Source organism: Heterodontus francisci, chromosome 4, assembly GCF_036365525.1.
Source record: "Heterodontus francisci isolate sHetFra1 chromosome 4, sHetFra1.hap1, whole genome shotgun sequence".
Classification (NCBI taxonomy): Eukaryota; Metazoa; Chordata; class Chondrichthyes; order Heterodontiformes; family Heterodontidae; genus Heterodontus; species Heterodontus francisci.
The window spans coordinates 177,500,433-177,520,890 of record NC_090374.1 but is presented as its reverse complement, the minus strand read 5'-3'; the positions used below and the strand labels follow the sequence as shown (position 1 = coordinate 177,520,890).

At 41.8% G+C, this 20,458-nt stretch overlaps 1 protein-coding gene across 2 annotated transcripts in view; it reads right to left on the bottom strand.

The window, feature by feature from the left end:
- ecpas (Ecm29 proteasome adaptor and scaffold) overlaps positions 1 to 18,788 on the bottom strand; it is a 114,879-nt gene extending 96,091 nt beyond the window's left edge. For both annotated transcript variants that reach the window (XM_068030640.1, XM_068030641.1), the window contains exons 1-2: positions 18,689 to 18,788; positions 2,731 to 2,861 (exon numbers count right to left, since the gene is read on the bottom strand). In XM_068030640.1, the coding sequence (XP_067886741.1) occupies positions 2,731 to 2,861; positions 18,689 to 18,710 (153 nt within the window). In that variant the 5' untranslated portion in view covers positions 18,711 to 18,788. The remainder of the gene's footprint in view (positions 1 to 2,730; positions 2,862 to 18,688) is intronic.
- Positions 18,789 to 20,458: the final 1,670 nt, after the last annotated feature.

The following is a 20,458-nucleotide window of genomic DNA, read 5'->3' as shown; positions in this document are numbered from 1 at the left end:
TGGCTGGTGAGTCTAGAACCAGGGGACATATTGTCAAAAAAAGGGGTAGGTCATTTAAGACTGAGATGATGAGGAATTTCTTCACTCAGAGGGTGGTGAATCTTTGGAATTCTTTACCTCAGAGGGCTGTGAAAGCTCAATCACTGAGCATGTTCAAGACAGAAATCAACAGATATCTGGATACTGAGATCAAGCGATATGGGGATAGTGCGGGAAAGTGGCATTGAGGTAGATGATCAGCCATGATTTAATTGAATGGTAGAGCAGGCACGACGGGCTGAATAGCCTGCTCCCATGTTCCTATGAAATAATAAACTGGTATCAGAAGTAGAAGTGACCCTGAAGCTGTCAGATTGTCGCAAAAACCCAACTGGTTCATTAATGCCTTTTAGGAAGGAAACCAGCCATTTTTCACCGATCTGGCTCATATGTGACTCCAGTCCCACATCAAAATGATTGGTATGAACTGCCCTCTGAAGTGGCTAAGCAAAGTACTCTGTTATATCAAAAGACTGTGACAAAGAGTAACCCTTTGACGACAAGGACTGCAACATTTCAAGAAGAAATCCCACCACCACATTCCCAGGGCAACGAGGACTGGTCAATAAATGATGTCCCTGTCAGTGATGCTCTTATCCCAATGCTGTATTTTATCTTTTGGTAAAGTAAAATTAATTTGTTCAGAGGAACACAAGATTAAGAACATGCCTGGGTACAAGTAAATCTAAAAAGGAACATCTTTGTAATGGTCATGTGATTCCTTTGCAGAGAGTGCTGATAAATGCCATTAATAATCAATCAGTACTTCATTAATTAGGCATTGTAGAGGGATTTTCTTCTCTAAATTGAAGTGAATGATTGTGCATAAAAAGGTGTAAAGATAAGCCCAGCAACTATAGGCCAGTCAGTTTATCTTCAGTGGTGGGAAAACTTCTAGAAATAATAATTCAAGACAAAAACAATAGTCACATGGACAAATGCGAGTTAATTAAGGAAAGCCAGCATGGATTTCTTAAGGGAAAATCATGAATAACTAACTCGCTGGAGTTTTTGCAAGAGATAAGGCAGAGGGTTGATGAGGGCAAAGCTGTTGATGTGGTGTACATGGACTTTCAAAAGGTGTTTGATAGAATGCCACACAACAGACTTGCGAACAAACTTGTAGCTCATGGAATAAAGGGGATGGTAGCAACATGGATACGAAATTGGCTGAGTAACAGGAAACAAGTAGTAGTGGTTAATGGATGCTTTTCAGGCTGGAGGAAGGTTTGTAGTGGAGTTCCCCAGGGATCAGTGTTAGGACCCTTGCTTTTTCTGATATATATTAATGACCTAGACCTTGGTGTACAGGGCACAATTTCAAAGTTTGCAGATGATACAAAACTTGGAAGCATTGTGAACTGTGAGGAGAATAGTGTTGAACTTCAAAAGAACATAGACAAGTTGGTGGAATGAGCAGACAGGTGGCAGATGAAGTTCAATGCAGAAAAATGGGAAGTGATTCATTTTGGTAAGAAGAACATGGAGGAACAATATAGACTAAAGGGTACAATTCTAAAGAGGGTGCAGGAGCAGAGGGACCTGGGTGTAGAGTACAAAAGCAAGGAAATTATGTTGAACTTGTATAAGATACTAGTTCAGCCTCAGCTGGAGTATTGCGTCCAATTCTGGGCATCGCACTTGAGGAAAGACGTGAGGGCATTGGAGAGAGTATAGAAAAGATTCACGAGAATGGTTCCAGGGATGAAGAATTTTAGTTATGAAGATAGATTGGAGAAGTTAGGACTGAGTTCCTTGGAGAAGAGAAGGCTGAGAGGTGATTTGATAGAGGTATTCAAAATCATGAGGGGTCTGGACAGAGTAGATAGAGAGAAACTGTTCTGTTCCCACTTGTGAAAGGATTGAGAACGAGAGGGCACACATTTACAGTATTTGGTAACAGAATCAAAAGTGACATGAGGAAAAACATTTTCATGCAGTGAGTGGTTAAGGTCTGGAATGCGCTGCCTGAGAATGTGGTGGAGGGAGTTTCAATTCAAGCATTCAAAAAGGAATTACAGTTGTATGAAAAGGAAGATCCTGCAGGGTTATGGGGAGAAGGCAGGGGAATGGAACTGAAGGAGCTGCTCTTTCAGAGAGCCGGTGCAGACATGATGGGCCGAATGGCCTCCTTCTGCGCTGTAACGATTCTGTGATAGTCCCCTTCTCAGTACGCCATGTGGCTAATTTGGAATTGCCTTTCCTGTGACTTGCATCAGTAACCCCCCAGCCCAACCACTTGTGTGAGTCTTCAAACCCGATATCCTAGCTACCACCAAAACTGCCCATATCCACGTCAGGTCACTGTGCTCACCTCCACCCCTACCACACACCATCACTGGCCTCCTTCTCTGTGCCTTTGTCACTCCCAGAACTTGACTTCTCTCTCTGCTCATTTGTTGCATCCCACTCATTTAAAACGACACTTTCGGCATTCTATCACATACTCCTTTCTTGGTCAACCTCCATTAGTTCCCTATGCCCCAAGGCTTCAAATTCAAAATCCTTGTCCTCATCCACAAGTCTGTCCACAGCCTGAACCCGTTCCACAATTGCAACCTCCTCCAGCTCTATCCACCAGCAATAAAATTGCAAAATCAAGCCCATTTTCTAAATCATTACAATACAGACTTTAATCATAAAAAGCAAGTTCGTAACTTTTAGCAAAGGAAGAGTGCAATATAAACTTACTTTTTTACGCACTCCTTCCTGAACACTGGACAGCTTCAGCAGAACAGGAGGAAGAAACTTTGAGATAATACTTTGCAGCTGCTCATCTGTTTCAGCAAGGCCAAGGCGCATAAAAACTCGTTCCAGTTGATCTAAAATGCATGAAACAAAATTCAGTGCTTTGCACAAAACAAACCTTAAATATTTCACTAAATAAATGCATTGCACATTACAAGATTCGTATTCAAGTTGTTCTTTCTAAATGAAGGTTTGTATTGCTTGGAGGTCATTGAGATGTATTCCCTGACCATTTGATTGCATAAAATACAAACATTTAAACTGTCCAAGCAAATAATCTCTGGAGCTCTATTCCACTTGCCTTTTTGGGAATGTGACTTTTCCATAGCCAAATTTAGGATATGGAAAATCATAATGAAGATTGTGAAAGATTACAGAGGAAACAGACAGACCAGTAGGGTGGGCTAATGAGTGGCAGGTGCAGTTAAATGAGGAAAAATGTGCCATAAGACATTTTCCGATAAGAACAGAGAAAGTAATAGCTTAAACTGTAGGATTTTAAATGGAATAGGGAAGCAGAGGGGTCTTGGTGTGCTAATACACAGGTTGTTAAAAAGTGGCACAAGTCAATAAAATTTGTATCCAGAGACATAAAATACAAAATTAAGATAATGTTGAACCCGTATAAGAGCATTGCTTAAGAGTTTTGGCCAGTCTCTTGTATTAAAGATAGGAGCAATTGAAAAGGTGTAGCATAGATTTATTAGGATGTTACCAGATACAAAGGGTTACAGTTATGAATTGAAAATTGGGAAGTAGGGCTTTTCCACTAGAATTACTTTATTAGGGAATTAGATACCATAAGTGCACCTTATGACTCCAATTAGAAGCCACTTGGCTCTTGGTGCAATTGGAGACATCTTTTACAGGCTTCATGATATCAGTATGTAGAGACATTTGGTACTGTCAAAACAGTTTGCCTAAATAGCAATTCTCTGGAAAAGAGCTCATAAAAAGGTACATAATCCAAGTAGAACCAGGCTGATCATGTGATTTAGGCCAACCTTTTAAAATTACTGTGTACAAACTAGACTGTAGACAGCTTCGAGATTTAGATGTTAAGTGGCATCAATGATTCCCCAAATAGGAGTCTGCTGATTGGTTGAGATCCATTTTCATTGTCATGAAAATCCCTGTCTCCTTCAAAGAATCTATAACTTGATAATTTCTGATTCAAGGATGACTGGGGTTTTGACACAAAGAGTGTTCGGACTGCATTTTGAAATTACCCTAATTTATATATTACATTTATTTGTGGATCTCCAAATTAAATAAGATGGTGCACATTACATTTTGTGCACACTGCATTATTTTGTGACTAAGATAGAGCTGGTCCCTTTAAGCCAACAATGCCTAATTTTTTTTTTTAAGTGAATAGGTTCAATGGTAAACTGGAAGATAATTGCTGTTTGGTCAGAGAACTTTGCAGATTGGCAAGTGTCAGTAAGTTTCAGACTGCAGGTCAGAATTAACCAGCAATAAAGCACAGTGAGATATATGGATTGTGCTGTCTGCCCATGCTACACATACTTTAACATGTTACCAGTAAATCTTGTGCAGTATTGATCACATTAAGTCTATTGATAAACTGTTTTATAAGCATGTTGTACCACATAAAAGAAAATACACTATTGTTACCAAAGGTTTTTGGAAAATAGTGCTTTCCATATTCACTGCATGCAGAGAAATAAATCTGCTTGTCTCATGCAAGGCAGTTCAGTTACATAAATAAATCTGTGCAAGTGCCATGCGGGGGAGGGTGAAGAGAACAGCTGTTTACCTAGAATATCAATTGAGCAGACTGTATGATCTCTTTAGCTTTTACAGTTTTATGGGCGGGGCGGGGCGGGGCGGGGTGGGGGGGGGTGGAAGCAAGAAAAAATAAAAGTACAAAATTAAACTCATTTTGTACCTTTCATTCATCAAAATTTCTCTGTAACTGCACTTAAATCTTGTTTCAGTTTCAAACCTCACTCCAAACTTAAATAACGGAACAATCCTTCCACAACTTAATCTATATAAACTATTGTTGAAAAATAAGATTTAATATTTAAAAAATTTATCATGTTCTCAGAATGTCCCAAAGCAATTCAGAAACCAATTACTTTTGAGTGCCAATTTGTGAATTGCAAAAACCCATAAATAGCAAATGAGATAAATGACCAACTGTTCTGTTATAGTGACATTGGCTGAGAAAGATGACAGTTCTTGGGAACTCAGTGGGGGTGAGGGAGAAAATGGGATGGGGTCTGCAGTGTCACCAGTTCCATGTAGATCAGATTTACTGCTAAGTGTTAGACCTGGTAAACTCTTCAAGGTTTTATCAACGATATGCAGAACTTTCAACTACCCAAAAAGGGAGTTGAGTATTTCGGTTTGTACCTCAACAGAGCCTAAAAATCCACAATTAGGTATGCTGGGTAACAGCCTGCTGCTATAGTGATCAATTACTTCACATCTGTCTTGACCCAAGTGAATGAGGATGTAGATATGGAACTTAGAGAGAGAGACTATGAGGTTCTTGAGCAAATTGTTATAGGGAGTGACAAGGTATTGGAGGTTTTGGAAGGCTTAAAAGTGGACAAATCTCCAGGTCCGGACGATTTGTGCCCCAAGATGCTGTGGGAGGCGAGGGTGGAGACTGCAGGGGCTCTGACCCTAATTTTTAATTCCTCTCTGGCCACGGGGGAGGTGCCAGAGGACTGGAGAACAGCTAATGTGGTCCCACTATTTAAGAAAGGTTGTAGAGATAAGCCAGGGAACTATAGACCAGTGAGTCTCACGTCAGTGGTAGGGAAACTATTGGAGAAAATTCTGAAGGAGAGAATCTTAACTCCACTTCGAGAGGCAAAATTTGATTAGGAATAGTCAGCATGGCTTTGTCAGAGGGAGGTCATGCCTAACAAATTTGATTGAATTTTTTCAGCATGTGACCAAGTGTGTAGATGAGGGTAGTGCAGTTGATGTAGTTTACATGGATTTCAGCAAAGCCTTTGACAAGGTCCCACATGGGAGACTTATCAAGAAAGCAAATGCACATGGAATACAAGGTAACTTGATAAGGTGGATTCAAAATTGGCTTAGCTGTAGGAGACAGAGAGTGATGACAGACGAATGTTTTAGTGACTGGAAGCCAGTGTCCAGTGGCATACCACAGGGATCTGGTGCTGGGTCCCCTATTGTTTGTCATTTATATGAACGACATAGATGACTACGTGGGGGTAGGATCAGTAAATTTGCGGATGACACAAAGATTGGCCGAGTGGTTAACAGTGAGGTGGAGTGTCTTAGGTTACAGGAAGATATAGACGGGATGGTCAAATGGGCAGAAAAGTGGCAGATGGAATTTAACGCTGAAAAGTGTGAAGTGATACACTTTGGAAGGAGTAATGTGACACTGAAGTATTCAATGAATGGCCTGACACTGGGAAGTTCCGAGGAACAAAGGGACCTTGGCGTGTTTGTCCATAGATCTCTGAAGGCAGAAGGGCAGGTTAATATGGTGGTGAAAAGGCATATGGGACACTTGCCTTTATCAATCAAAGAGAACAAAGAAAATTACAGCACAGGAACAGGCCCTTCGGCCCTCCAAGCCTGCGCCGATCCAGATCCTCTATCTAAACATGACGCCTATTTTCTAAGGGTCTGTATCTCTTTACTTCCTGCCCATTCATGTATCTGTCTAGATACATATTAAAAGACGCTATCGTGCCCGCGTCTACCACCTCCGCTGGCAACGCGTTCCAGGCACCCACCACCCTCTGCGTAAAGAACTTTCCACGCATATCCCCCCGAAACTTTTCCCCTTTCACTTTGAACTCGTGACCCCTAGTAATTGAATCCCCCACTCTGGGAAAAAGCTTCTTGCTATCCAACCTGTCTATACCTCTTATGATTTTGTACACCTCAATCAGGTCCCCCCTCAACCTCCGTCTTTCTAATGAAAATAATCCTAATCTACTCAACCTCTCTTCATAGCTACCAAATGTGGCCGAACCAAAGTCCTATACAACTGTAACATGACCTGCCAACTCTTGTACTCAATACCCCGTCCGATGAAGGAAAGCATGCCGTATGCCTTCTTGACCACTCTATTGACCTGCGTTGCCACCTTCAGGGAACAATGGACCTGAACACCCAAATCTCTCTGTACATCAATTTTCCCCAGGACTTTTCCATTTACTGTATAGTTCACTCTTGAATTGGATCTTCCAAAATGCATCACCTCGCATTTGCCCTGCTTGAACTCCATCTGCCATTTCTCTGCCCAACTCTCCAGTCTATCTATATTCTGCTGTATTCTCTGACAGTCCCCTTCACTATCTGCTACTCCACCAATCTTAGTGTCGTCTGCAAACTTGCTAATTAGACCACCTATACTTTCCTCCAAATCATTTATGTATATCACAAACAACAGTGGTCCCAGCACGGATCCCTGTGGAACACCACTGGTCACACATCTCCATTTTGAGAAACTCCCTTCCACTGCTACTCTCTGTCTCCTGTTGCCCAGCCAGTTCTTTATCCATCTAGCTAGTACACCTTGGACCCCATGCGCCTTCACTTTCTCCATCAGCCTACCATGGGGAACCTTATCAAAAGCCTTACTGAAGTCCATGTACATGACATCTACAGCCCTTCCCTCATCAATCAACTTTGTCACTTCCTCAAAGAATTCTATTAAGTTGGTAAGACATGACCTTCCCTGCATAAAACCATGTTGCCTATCACTGATAAGTCCATTTTCTTCCAAATGGGAATAGATCCTATCCCTCAGTAACTTCTCCAGTAGCTTCCCTGCCACTGACGTCAGGCTCACCGGTCTATAATTACCTGGATTATCCCTGCTACCCTTCTTAAACAAGGGGACAACATTAGCAATTCTCCAGTCCTCCGGGACCTCACCCGTGTTTAAGGATGCTGCAAAGATATCTGTTAAGGCCCCAGCTATTTCCTCTCTCGCGTCCCACAGTAACCTGGGATAGATCCCATCCGGACCTGGGGACTTGTCCACCTTAATGCCTTTTAGAATACCCAACACTTCCTCCCTCCTTATGCCGACTTGACCTAGAGTAATCAAACATCTGTCCCTAACCTCAACATCCGTCATGTCCCTCTCCTCGGTGAATACCGATGCAAAGTACTCGTTTAGAATCTCACCCATTTTCTCTGACTCCACGCATAACTTTCCTCCTTTGTCCTTGAGTGGGCCAATCCTTTCTCTAGTTACCCTCTTGCTCCTTATATATGAATAAAAGGCTTTGGAATTTTCCTTAACCCTGTTTGCTAAAGATATTTCATGACCCCTTTTAGCCCTCTTAATTCCTCGTTTCAGATTGGTCCTACATTCCCGATATTCTTTCAAAGCTTCGTCTTTCTTCAGCCACCTAGACCTTATGTATGCTTCCTTTTTCCTCTTAGCTAGTCTCACAATTTCACCTGTCATCCATGGTTCCCTAATCTTGCCATTTCTATCCCTCATTTTCACAGGAACATGTCTCTCCTGCACGCTAATCAACCTCTCTTTAAAAGCCTCCCACATATCACATGTGGATTTACCTTCAAACAGCTGCTCCCAATCTACATTCCCCAACTCCTGCTGAATTTTGGTATAGTTGGCCTTCCCCCAATTTAGCACTCTTCCTTTAGGACCACTCTCGTCATAGATTACAAAAGCAGGCAGGTCATGTTGGAGTTGTACAGAACTTTGGTAAAGCCACAGCTGGAGTACTGTGTGCAATTCTGGTCGCCACATGATAGGAAGGATGTGATTGCATTGGAGGGGGTGCAGAGGCGATTCACTAGGATGTTGCCTGGGATGGAACATTTAAGCTATGAAGAAAGGTTGGATAGGCTTGGGTTGTTTTCGCTGGAGCAGAGAAGACTGAGGGGTCACCTGATCGAGGTGTACAAGATTATGAGGGGCATGGACAAGGTGGATAGGGAGCAGCTGTTCCCCTTAGTTGAAGGGTCAGTTATGAGGGGTCACAAGTTTAAGGTGAGGGGCGGAAGGGTTAAGGGGGATTTGAGGAAGAATTTTTTTCGCCAGAGGGTGGTGACGGTCTGGAATGCACTGAATGGGAGGGTGGTAGAGGCGGGTTGCCTCATCCTTTTAGAAGTACCTGGATGAGCACTTGGCATGTCATAACATTCAAGGCTATGGGCCAAGTGCTGGCAAATGGGATTAGGTGGACGGGTCAGGTGTCTTTAATACATTGGTGCAGACTCGATGGGCCTCTTCTGCACTGTATTATTCTGTGATTCTGAATTAAAGGGAAGGTTCCCAGAGCAACATCTTAACTACCTTGATTACAGCTAGAATTTGGGAAGTCCACTTAAGTGAGAATCCTGCCTCGTGAATATTACTAAAGGATATCTTCATGTGGACCATTCCATATGCAAACTATTATCTTCTTTACAAGTGATTCCTTTGTGGAACAGTTTGAATCAGCCAGGGGGTCTTTTCTTGCCCATCATTGTCCATATGTTTGTAAGTGAACTACTTCCACTCCCTAAGCAGGGACCAGGATACTTACCCTGGAATGCCTACTGGGTGCACTTGAAACTGGCAGTCTACTACTGAGTCAGTTATCAGGGGTGCATACAGAACTTTAAGAGGAGACAGAAGACTTAATGAAGTCAGTCTTAATTAGCCAGTGCCTTCCAAATAACGCTTCAGATGTCCATTGGGGGGGAACGAGGCAGCTGATACAATAATGCCTTAAGGTCAATCAAAATGACTATTGGGAAATCCTGAGGATTAACTCCTTAGTAGTCCCTACAGAATGTACAGAACCCAAGCCATCCTCGCAATAAGTTTGAACATGCAAGGTAGATCTGTTGGAGGCTTAGTTAATGTCTCCTCTTGACCAAGACTGCAACTGATCTTTTATGGAGTTGTGAGGGTCCAATGATTCATCTGTGGAGGGAAACCTACCAGTATCATTTATAGTTGGAAAGAGCAAGGCAATATCCTCCATCGGATTGCTAATTGAGTCATTAGCTGAAGAAAATCTCCAGGATGTGAACACTTCTCAACTACTAGCTAACACTGGAGGGACAGGTGGAGAAGCAGGAAACAACAACACCCTCACTTCTTGCCTCCCACAGAGGAAAAGCAGCCATCTTAGGAACCATAATTAAATCACAATCAGTGAGCAAGCTGACAATTAACTTTCAACATCCTGGAGATTAAAGTAATGAATACAACGTCGATGCAATGAAAAACAGTTGCACATATATTAAAAATTAGGTTTACAGCCATGAACAGCACTCAACCACTCGATGAAAAAATAAACAATTGCATAACCACAGACAATGATGAAAAGCTAACATCACAGCCTGCAGAGGTGCCTTTATATGGCGTCGACATGGAAGATCACATGAATAATTCGACAACAGATGTCTAAACATATTAAAGGTTTATTTCTGCAACATTTCCAGAATACTGAAATGAAAAATGGATTTGCAATCTTGAAAGCTATCTTAAACATTTTGCTGCAATACTATAGGACACAGAGCGGTATTTTTAAGCCAGTTAGACTTTTGGTTTCTGTATTTAATTTCACGATACATTGACAGCCATTCTGCCAGTCAGTCTACACAGGGCAAGCTGAGAGATGGAAGGCATAAGCTCAACATGTCTCTACATTGTGAAGTCTGAATACTATAAAAAATAGACTAAAGTGAAAACAAAGCGATTAATCTGCTTTACCTATATATTAATACTATATGTATGCCATGCCAGAACTAACAATGACCTTTATAGTAAAACCTCCCATAACACTACAAAAATATCTAACAGTAAACATGCTTTCAGGGGTAATCTTGCAGAACAGATGGCCCAGCAACAGCATCACCTCAACACAAGCATCAGATATCCCATCTTGCTTCTGGCCAAGGGACAGCTGAGCTATCATATTCGCCACATATTTTCATCATTGTTGCCATTCATGGACCCTTCTCCAACAGCACAACATACCTTGCCCAGAATGTGTAAGTTCACAATTTGGCCTCAATGGGAATGGTAACACATATTATAGAACTCGAGCAGATTACAGTGCAGAAACTGGACATTTGGCTCATCTGGTTTGTGGTGGTGGTACTCTTTCCGATGACGCAGCTAAACTAATCCCACACTCCTACTCCAACCCATACAAAACAATAATTAATAGTAATAATTGCTTTGTTAAACTCTAATATTCTTAGCTTTTAGGACACCTAGACACTCCACTGCATTGCTCAAAACCAGATCAACTCTCCCTTTTCTTCGTCAGAATAGCAATCTAAGAGAAAACGTTCCTGAACCAATGGCAAAAACCTCCCCTTTGTTACTATAATTTTCCTATCCCAATATATGAGACAAATTAAAATCTCCTATAATTACAACTCTGTTTATACATATCTCTCTAATTTGTCTACAAAGTTCATCTTCAATATTCTATCTACTGCACCACAGTCTGTATGTCTGTAGTCATGCCACTGATCTGGTGCTATTCCTCAGCTCAATCCACTTCTCTACTTAAATTCTTACATTCCTGTGCTATGATTTCTTTTAATTTTGCTACTGCTACTCCCTTTATTCCTGCAAATGTAATATTTAGGAACTTTTAGTTGCCAACCTTGACCCAGTCGCATTTCAGTTTTTGCTATTACAGAATGATTTTATGTTCTTTAGATTCTGTATTAAATTGTTTAGTTTGGGTTCCTTTGGTTTGGCAATTTTCCTTTTTTTGTTACTTTTATCCCCCCCCATTCTGATTTTTTTTGACCATCTTGCCCTGCTCTTCAAACGCAGTCCAACTTATCTGTACAGTTCCCTCTTGTCTTAGAACTGGTCCCAATAACCCTGAAATCCTTTTCCCCTAAACTTCCCCATGCACACATTTCTCTCTCTCTCATCTGGTTCTTCTTGTACGGTACTGAAAATAATCCTGAGATTGTCATCTTTGACCACCTGCTTTCTTAATCTATCATACAGTTCCAGAGACTCTATTACAGAAGCTGAATCCTGTTCTTTCTTATGGTGTTGGTTCTGTCAAGAATGATTTCTCACTGATACCCCTCACTCTCCAGGAGCTTTTCCAACTGCTTGTTTCTTTTACTCGAGCTTCTATGGAACTCGTGCAATAATATAAAAGTTATTTGTCCATGTGTAATTACACTCATTCTATTTGAAAGGTAATCAGTGAATCATGGGCCACTCTGAATAGTCACAATGCTGCTTATTTGTTCTACTTTACTAACGATATGCAGGGGATATCCCAGAGGCAAAGTGCGGCTTTCGAGCAGAGAGATCCACCATTGACATGCTGTTCTCCCTTCGCTAGCTACAGGAGAAATGCCGCGAACAGACGCCCCTCTATGTTGCTTTCATAGATCTCACCAAAACCTTTGACCTCGTCAGCAGACGTGGTCTCTTCAGACTACTAGCAAAGATCGGATGTTCACCAAAGCTACTAAGTATCATCACCTCATTCCATAATAATATGAAAGGCACAATTCAGCATAGTGATTTGTAGTGATCTGAAATGCACTTCCTGAACAGGCATTGGAAGCAGATTTAATAGTAACAATAGAGTATTGGATAAATACTTGATGGGAAAAGGTTTACAGAACTATAAAGAAAAAGCAGGAGACTGGGATTAATTGGATAGCTCTACAAATGGGCTGGCACAGGCACATGTATTGAATGGCCTCTTTCTGTTGTTGTATTATTCTATGATTCCATGAAAATTAATGGAACGGCAAGATTATGAACAAATTAGTTTGTGGTTTACAACATATCTTACTGGGGATATTATGCAGTAACATGGAATTGGGTCCAACATGTTTAAGATTGTTTTAAATTAGACATAATTTCTTCCTTGGGATGTACACGAAGCTAGATTGTTTATTTACATTAATTCATTAGACAAAATTACACAAGAGCAAATGGCTAATTCATGATCTATACAGTCAAGACGCCTTTCATAAATCCATGTTGACTCTGCCCAATCATATTATTTTCTATGTGGCTAGTTACACATCCTTTATAACAGATTCTAATATTTTCCCTACTACTGATGTCAAACAGGTCTGTAGTTCCTGTTTTCTCTCTCCCTCCCTTCTTAAATAGTGGGTTTACATTTGCTACTTTATAGTCTGCAGGAACCTTTCCAGAATCTACAGAATTTTGAAAGATAACCAAAGCATCCACTATCTCTACAGCCATCTCCTTCAACACTCTGGGATGTAGCTCATCTGGTCCAGGGTATTTATCAACCTTCAATCCAGTTAATTTTTTTTGAGTACTACCTCTTTATTAAGAGTAATTTCTTTCAGTTCCTCATTTTCACAAATCCCTTGGTTCCCTAGTATTTCTGGGAGATTTTCTGTATCTTCCTCCATGAAGACAGACACAAAGTAATTGTTTAGTTTCTCTGCCATTTCCCTATTCTCCGTTATAAATTCTCCTGCCTCTACCTGTAATGGACCCACATTTGTCCTTGCTAATCTTTTCCTTTTCACATACCTAAAGAAGCTTTTACAGTCCGCCTTTATGTTTCTTACTAGCTTGCATTCCTCTTCTCTTTTCCCTTTCTTTCTCAGTTTCTTGGTCATCCTTTGCTGAATTCTAAATTGCTCCCAATCCTTGGGCTTATCACTTTTTCTGGCAAACTTATAAGCCACTTCCTTTTATCTAATGTAATCTTTAACTTATTTTGTTAGCCACAGTAGATTCATCTTGGGTTTTTGTGTCTTAGAGGCATGTATATTTGTTGTAGACCATGTAATACTTTTTCAAATACTAGCTATTGCCTGTCTACCGTCAAATCTTTGTGTATTTTTCCAATCCACCATAGCCAATTTACCCCTTATTCCTTCATAGTTTCCTTTGTTCGAATTTAAAACCCTAGTTTCAGAATGCACTATATCACTTTCTAACTTAATGTAAAATTCTATCATATTATGGTCACTATTTCCCAAAGGCTCCTTTACAGCAAAGTTATTCATTAGCCCTTTCTCATTATTATAATACTGTCACGGAACTGTTTTATTCCTCCTCGGATTAAAAACAGTGTGTGCCTTTAAGACTCTATTTGAAAACTGTGCTTTTAAGACTGAGCACAATGTATTGGCTGCACCTGTCCCTAGGCCACAGCAGGAGAGAGGGGTCACATGGTATAATGTTTCAATTTGACTGTGTGGAAAAACTGGCTGAAACCAGTTTTGAGACTCACCAGTGAAGCGTGCTACTGAAGAAACGAGCTATTTCTCTAAGCAAAAATTCTACAAGGAGCAACAGGCCAAATTAATTGCCTAAGGAGGAAATAACCCTTTGAAGAGACCATTTGTATTACTGAAATAAAGTTTTGACTGAGACTGTCGGTTTTAAAATTCAAGTATATCTATTGCTGTGCTCATCATTGAAAGAACTGTTTGATGCCTGCTACAGCCGGAGTGCTTGAATGCCTATCTACTAACAGACTATTTCATCAAATCCACGTGGAAACTTTGAGTGGCATTTGATTAATTTTACATTAGAATACCTCACCCATCAGGAACGTAACCCACAAAGACTTATGTACCAGTTATTTATTTATTTTTAACAGCTAAGTTTTTAAAACGTAATTTTTTAAAAAGATAACTGGTTAACCGCGATTTTTGAGTGAGAGAGAGAATGGGGGTTTTAGGTTAAAAGTAGTTGTTATAAGGTCTTTAGACATAGGTTTATCTTAATAGTGTTTAACATTTAATTTTAAGTTAATTTGTTGTCTTAAGATACCCAGTTTCACCTGTTTTATTCTGGGGGCTATTGGAGTGTTTAATTTGGCTGTTTTCCGGTTGGGTGGAAAACTTTAATATGCTACCTGTGGAGTGATGGGACTGAATTGTCAGTGCTTTGCTCCCACCTTGGTCGTAACAATACTAAATGTAAAATAGCTCGATCCCCAGCTGGTTCTTCAACGTACTGCTCCAGAAACCCATCTTGTACGCACTCCAGGAATCCATCCTCTTCAACATTAGTGCTGATTAGGTTTATCCAGTCTATATGTAAATTGAATTCACCCATTATTACTTATTACCCATGTTACATGCACCTCTAATTTCCTGATTGAAACCGTGTCCGACATTACCACTACTGTTTGGTGGCCTATAAACAACTCCCACCAATGTTTGTTGCCTCTTGCTGTTTCTTACCTCCACCCAAATTGATTCTACGTCTTGATCCTTCGATCTAAGGTCCTCTCTCACCAATGTACTGATCTCGTCCCTTATTAAGAGCGCTCCTCACCTCCTTTTCCTTTTTGCCTATCCTTCATAAATGATGAATATCCTTGAATATTCAGTTCCCAGACTTGGCCACCCTGTAACCATGTTTCTGTAATGACAATTAAATCTTACCCATTTACCTCGATTTGTGCCTTCAAACCATCTACCTTGTTGTGAATGCTGCGTGCATTCAGATAGAGTGCCCTTAACTTTGTCTTTTTAACATTATTCCGCATTCTGATCCTATTTGATGCTTGCTTTTGCTTTGTCTGTCTTCTAATTTCGCTTACTACTTTTCTATTTCCTGTTACTTGTCTTGCTTCCCTCCAATCTTCCCTTCCTACCACACTCAGATTATCAATTCCCTATTGCTGCATTGCTCTCTTGCCTTCTGCTCTCTCTCTAAATATCTTTCCTCACTTGATCCCTCACCCCCACTATTTAGTTTAAAGCCATCTGTAACACCCTAGTTATACAACTCGCCAGAATACTGGTCCCAGCACGGTTCAGGTGAAGACTATCCCAACGGTACAGCTCCCACTTTCCCCAGTACTGGTGCCAGTGCCCCATAAATCGAAACCAATTTCTCCCACTCCAATCTTTAAGCCATGCATTTAACTCTCTAATCTTATTTACCCTATGCCAATTTGCTCTTGGCTCAGGTAATAATCCATAATAGGAGGTAATTTGTGGAATGTCAAATTTCTCCATTGTGATAAAAAAAATTTTTAAAGTCTGTTTACAATATTTTCCCTTCTATCTTAATCCCATGTGTATATCTCAATTATTTATGTCACCGTCGGTAAAATTTTAATTAAGTGAAAAATTCTGTTTTTACTACTTCCTGGTTTGCTGTCTGATAATACTTCAATGCGATTGGCTGCTTAATTTGCCTGATGATATCACTGTAGCTCGATGCCTGGAGATCTCCTTGACTTGGCGCCAAATTCAAACTGACTTCAGGAAAGGGGAAATCTATACCATAGAGATTGCTAGACCTTATGGGCATCTTTCTTTGAGGTCAGTGGCAAGCTCATACGCTTCTCCACTGATTGCGAAATACAGGCCATTATTTGCTTGGGATGTCTGAAAGCAACTCACGCTCCATGGATTTCTTCTGATGCGCTGTTACGTAGGAAGATGCTATAGATAAGTGTGCACAGCAAGGTCCTACAAACTGCAATTGAGATGAATGACCACTTTGTTTTTTTGGTGAGGGGAGGAATGTTGGCCACAACATAAATGAACTAGAGTTCCCATTAAAATGAAATTTACAAGATTACAGAAAATCAAAATCCATTTTATAAAACATTAAGACAAAATACAGGATAAGGAAATTATTTTTTCATTATAGCATTCACCAGAAGAACTAGCAATTCCACCCTACTGTTACATCTTGCCACTGGTTTAACTTAAAGCCACTTCATTACAGTCTGTTTGTCTGTGAACAAGAAATTGTTGTATTAATCTTGTGACTTCTGGTTTTGCAATCCATTACACATTTTTGACATTCTAAAATTGATTTAACTAATTTAGCCGAAGGTAAATTAGGTGTTCCAACTTCAGTGTACATCAAACAAATCAGGGTGACTGCTACTCCATGGCTATTTCCAGGAAACATCCTAAATTTATTCAATTGTCTCTAGGTCAGATTTGGCTCCAATGTATTAACGGGCATCTTTGATTCTGAATATCAAAAATCCTTGATGAAGGCAGCAGGAAGCTATGACTTTATAAAGAAAATTAGACTATTTTTCAAAATAAAATACATAATTCTGCAGCAATGCCTCAATTTTCTCCACAGCACTGAAATAGTGCACTGATGTTCCATTACTTTCAAGGTGGGTGATCAGAACTATATTTCAGTTTACCAGATATACTAGATAGCTACTCGACCGTGTGAATTAAATTTAGTGATTGCTGGAAAGGTTTAAAATAGAGCTACTCAGTCAAAAATATTAATTTTGTTTCCACGCATTGTGAATGCCACCATACAACAAGCAATGATAGAGTGTTAGTCATGCAAGCACCAACGATTGTGAGCATGTTAATTGACTCAAAATTTAATAAACCCTCAAAAAAGTATCAGGACATTACACATTTAAATTGATCCCCAGAATTGAATTAATAAGAAATCTAATTTTGCTGATCAAGTGACAATATAAACATGCAAGCTTTGCTCTCATGGTTTATCACACTTGAACCCTTTGATTACATTTTGTACAGAATCTACAGTACAGAAACACACCATTCAGCACTTGACAAAGGGTATTTAGACTCCACGCACTCTAATTACCCCCTCATGCTGCCCCCACATCCCTTCTTCCTCCTTTACACATCAAGATTCCCCTTAAATGTGTCAATGCCATCTGCTTCAACCACTCCATGTGGTAGCGGTGAATTCTTCCACCTTATTATTCCAACATAATTCTTGACTCTTAACTCTAAACTGTACTAAAACATCATCTGGACTAAGCACAACTTCATATTTAAAACAAAACTGTCACAAACTCAACCACGTACCCTCATACACTTTCTAAACAAAAAAGAAACTGTCCAGAGGTTCCCATCCTGTCACTATTCTCACCTGCATTCTGTTATATTTACTGAGGTATAGGATCATTGGTGCTGGCAGCCTCCATAGCCTCACTTAAGTGAACATTCTTCACCTGTAAGGCTGTACAGTGCCAGCAGTTGAGGAGGGGTGATCTTCGTCAAGCCCAAGCCCAGGCCCAACCTGGTCCTCCTATGCCAGCAGAGGTCACTAAATAGTAATCAGGTCTTGAGATCCCTAGATATTCCACCCCCATCTCCCCTCCCTGGCTCATAGGCACAGAAATCAATTTTAGGGCTTTCAATACTACCTTGAGATCAGCTAACTCGCTACAAATTAGGAAAGGCACAGTACCAGACAAGGCATACATTTTGGAACTGGAGGTTTATTTTTTTTAAATGATGCAATGGGTTTGCACCAAATCATTAAGTAGTCCAAGTGTCTCAGTGTTTAGCATTAAGGCCTCAAGTTTCAATTTACAAAAGGGTGAAATACACATTAAGTGGAATAACACGGAGGTATACAGAACTGCATGAAGCCGACAAGCTAATAAGTTAAAACAGATAAAAATTAGAGTTCATACGCTGGTTTCTGCACAAAAATCTTACTTTCGTTTTTCACTTTTGGCAAACCTCCCCCATTCTGCCCCCTCTCTAAACACAGGTCTGCAATCTCGCAAGAACCAAGTCTGCAACTTGTCTTCGAATTACCAACAAAAGCACACAAGGATGGAAGTTATCCAACAGTAAATTAAACCCCTGTGAAAGTGTTGGGCTGGAAATGTGTTTCACAGTAAGAACTGGACTGTGGCAGGGGCTGGGCCCATACCTTCTCCAAAAACGTCACGCACGCACACATGGGGCCTGACCAACCAACCTTTTAAAAAGTGCAGCTTTATATATATTTTTAAAATCTCCTCAGGTTGATTAACAGTTCAACGTTGGAAATACTTTAAAAAATAAGGGTGCAAACTCCCATCACCCACTCCAGTGTGTATATGAGGTAATGTCAGGGTACGTTGGATTTTTTTTTCCAAGTAAAAGCTTCTTCATTCCCCCTCTCCTTCTCCATTAACTCTCCGTGTAAACTTACTCAGCTCGTCCTGAGCGGCCATCTTGCAGCAGCGGCGGCGCCGACTCCGAGCGCTCGAGCCCAGCCTCAGGCCACGCCCCCACACGCAACGTGCGCGCGCGCCGAGAGGGGTGGGGCCGGACCGCGCGCCGAGTGGTGGGGGGGCCGGACCGCGCGCCGAGTGGTGGGGGGGCCGGACCGCGCGCACGCGCGCAAGAGGGTTTGTGAGCCCACGCCCCTGCCAACGGCACGCCCTCCGCGCACGCGTGCTGGCAGGCAGGCAGGCAGGTGGTGATTGTGTTGATGTGTGTGTTTGTGCTCTGTTCTGTTGGGTATTGCATTGCATTTGCATTTCGAGAAAGAACTTGCCTTTTTATCGTACTTTTCGCGACCTCAAGATGTCTCAAAGCGTTTGGCAGCCAATTAAGTATTTATTTTGAAGTGCATTTATTTATTGGGCAGGCAACACTGTGTGCATGGCAAGCTCCTGCAAACAGTGATGTGATACTGTCTGGATAATCTGTTTTTGTTTCTTTTTATTCATGCATGGGATGTGGGCATCACCAGCATTTATTGCTCATCCCTAATTGCTGCGGCCGCCTCCTTGTAGCAGACGTGATGTACAACAACGCTCCGCTCCGGTTGATCAACGTGTACGCCCCGGTACAACGCAGCGAGCGGCTGACCGTCTTCCAGCTGCTCCCACTGCTGCTGGCGACGTCCAGACCGGTCATCCTAGGCGGTGACTTCAACTGCATCATCGATGCAGCTGGACGATCCGGCAGTGACGACAGCAAACTGGACGCTACGTCCAGATTCCTAATAGAAACAGTTAAGGATGCCAAACTGCACGACGTCTTCAGCAAACCTGCAGACGGAGCGCAGCGCAGATACACATGGTCAAGATCGGACGGGTCTGCCCGTTCCAGGATTGACTTCATGTTTGTGTCCCGTGCGGTCACGGTCGGATCCACCGACGTCAAGCCGGTGTTCTTCTCCGACCACTGCCTCTTACTGGCCGACTGTCACTTACAGGACGACCAGCGGGTTGGCAGAGGGACATGGAAGCTCAATGCGACACTGCTGACCCCAGAGAACGTTGAGGAACTCAAAAGGGATTACAATGGTTGGAGGACCGTGAAACCCCTCTTTGAGTCTCCAGTTCACTGGTGGGAAGCGATTAAGGAGAACATCAAGAGGTTCTTCATCCACAAAGGTGTTCAGAAGGCGAGAGAGAGACAGAGGGAACTGTCCCGACTCCAGAAAATTATGCAAAATCTACTCCGGTTGCAGTCAATGGGGGTCGAGGTCAAGGAGGACCTCCAAGAGGTGAAGAGCCAGCAGGCCTCGCTCTTTGCCAAGGAGGCCTCCAAGATCATCTTCCGGTCCAGAGTCCGCTCCATCGAGCAGGATGAGACGTGCTCGCGTTACTTCTTCCAAAAGGTACACAGAGAGAGCTCTGTTATCAGCAGCCTGAAGGAAGAAGATGGCTCGGTAACGTCTTCGCAGTCCGACATACTAAGGATCAGCAAATCCTTTTATGCTGGGTTGTATGATGCGAAGCCCACAGACAGCAGAGCCTCCCAGTCCTTCCTGTCATCTATCACAGAGGTCTTAGATGACAGCAGGAGGGAGGGACTGGACAAGCCGCCAACTCTGGACGAGCTGACAAAGGCCGTCGAGACGAGTAAAACTCCCAGAAGCGACGGCTTACCGATCGAGTTGTACTCGGCCCTGTGGGACTGGGTCGGCCCGGACCTGCTGGAAGTATACGAGAGTATGCTCCTGGCC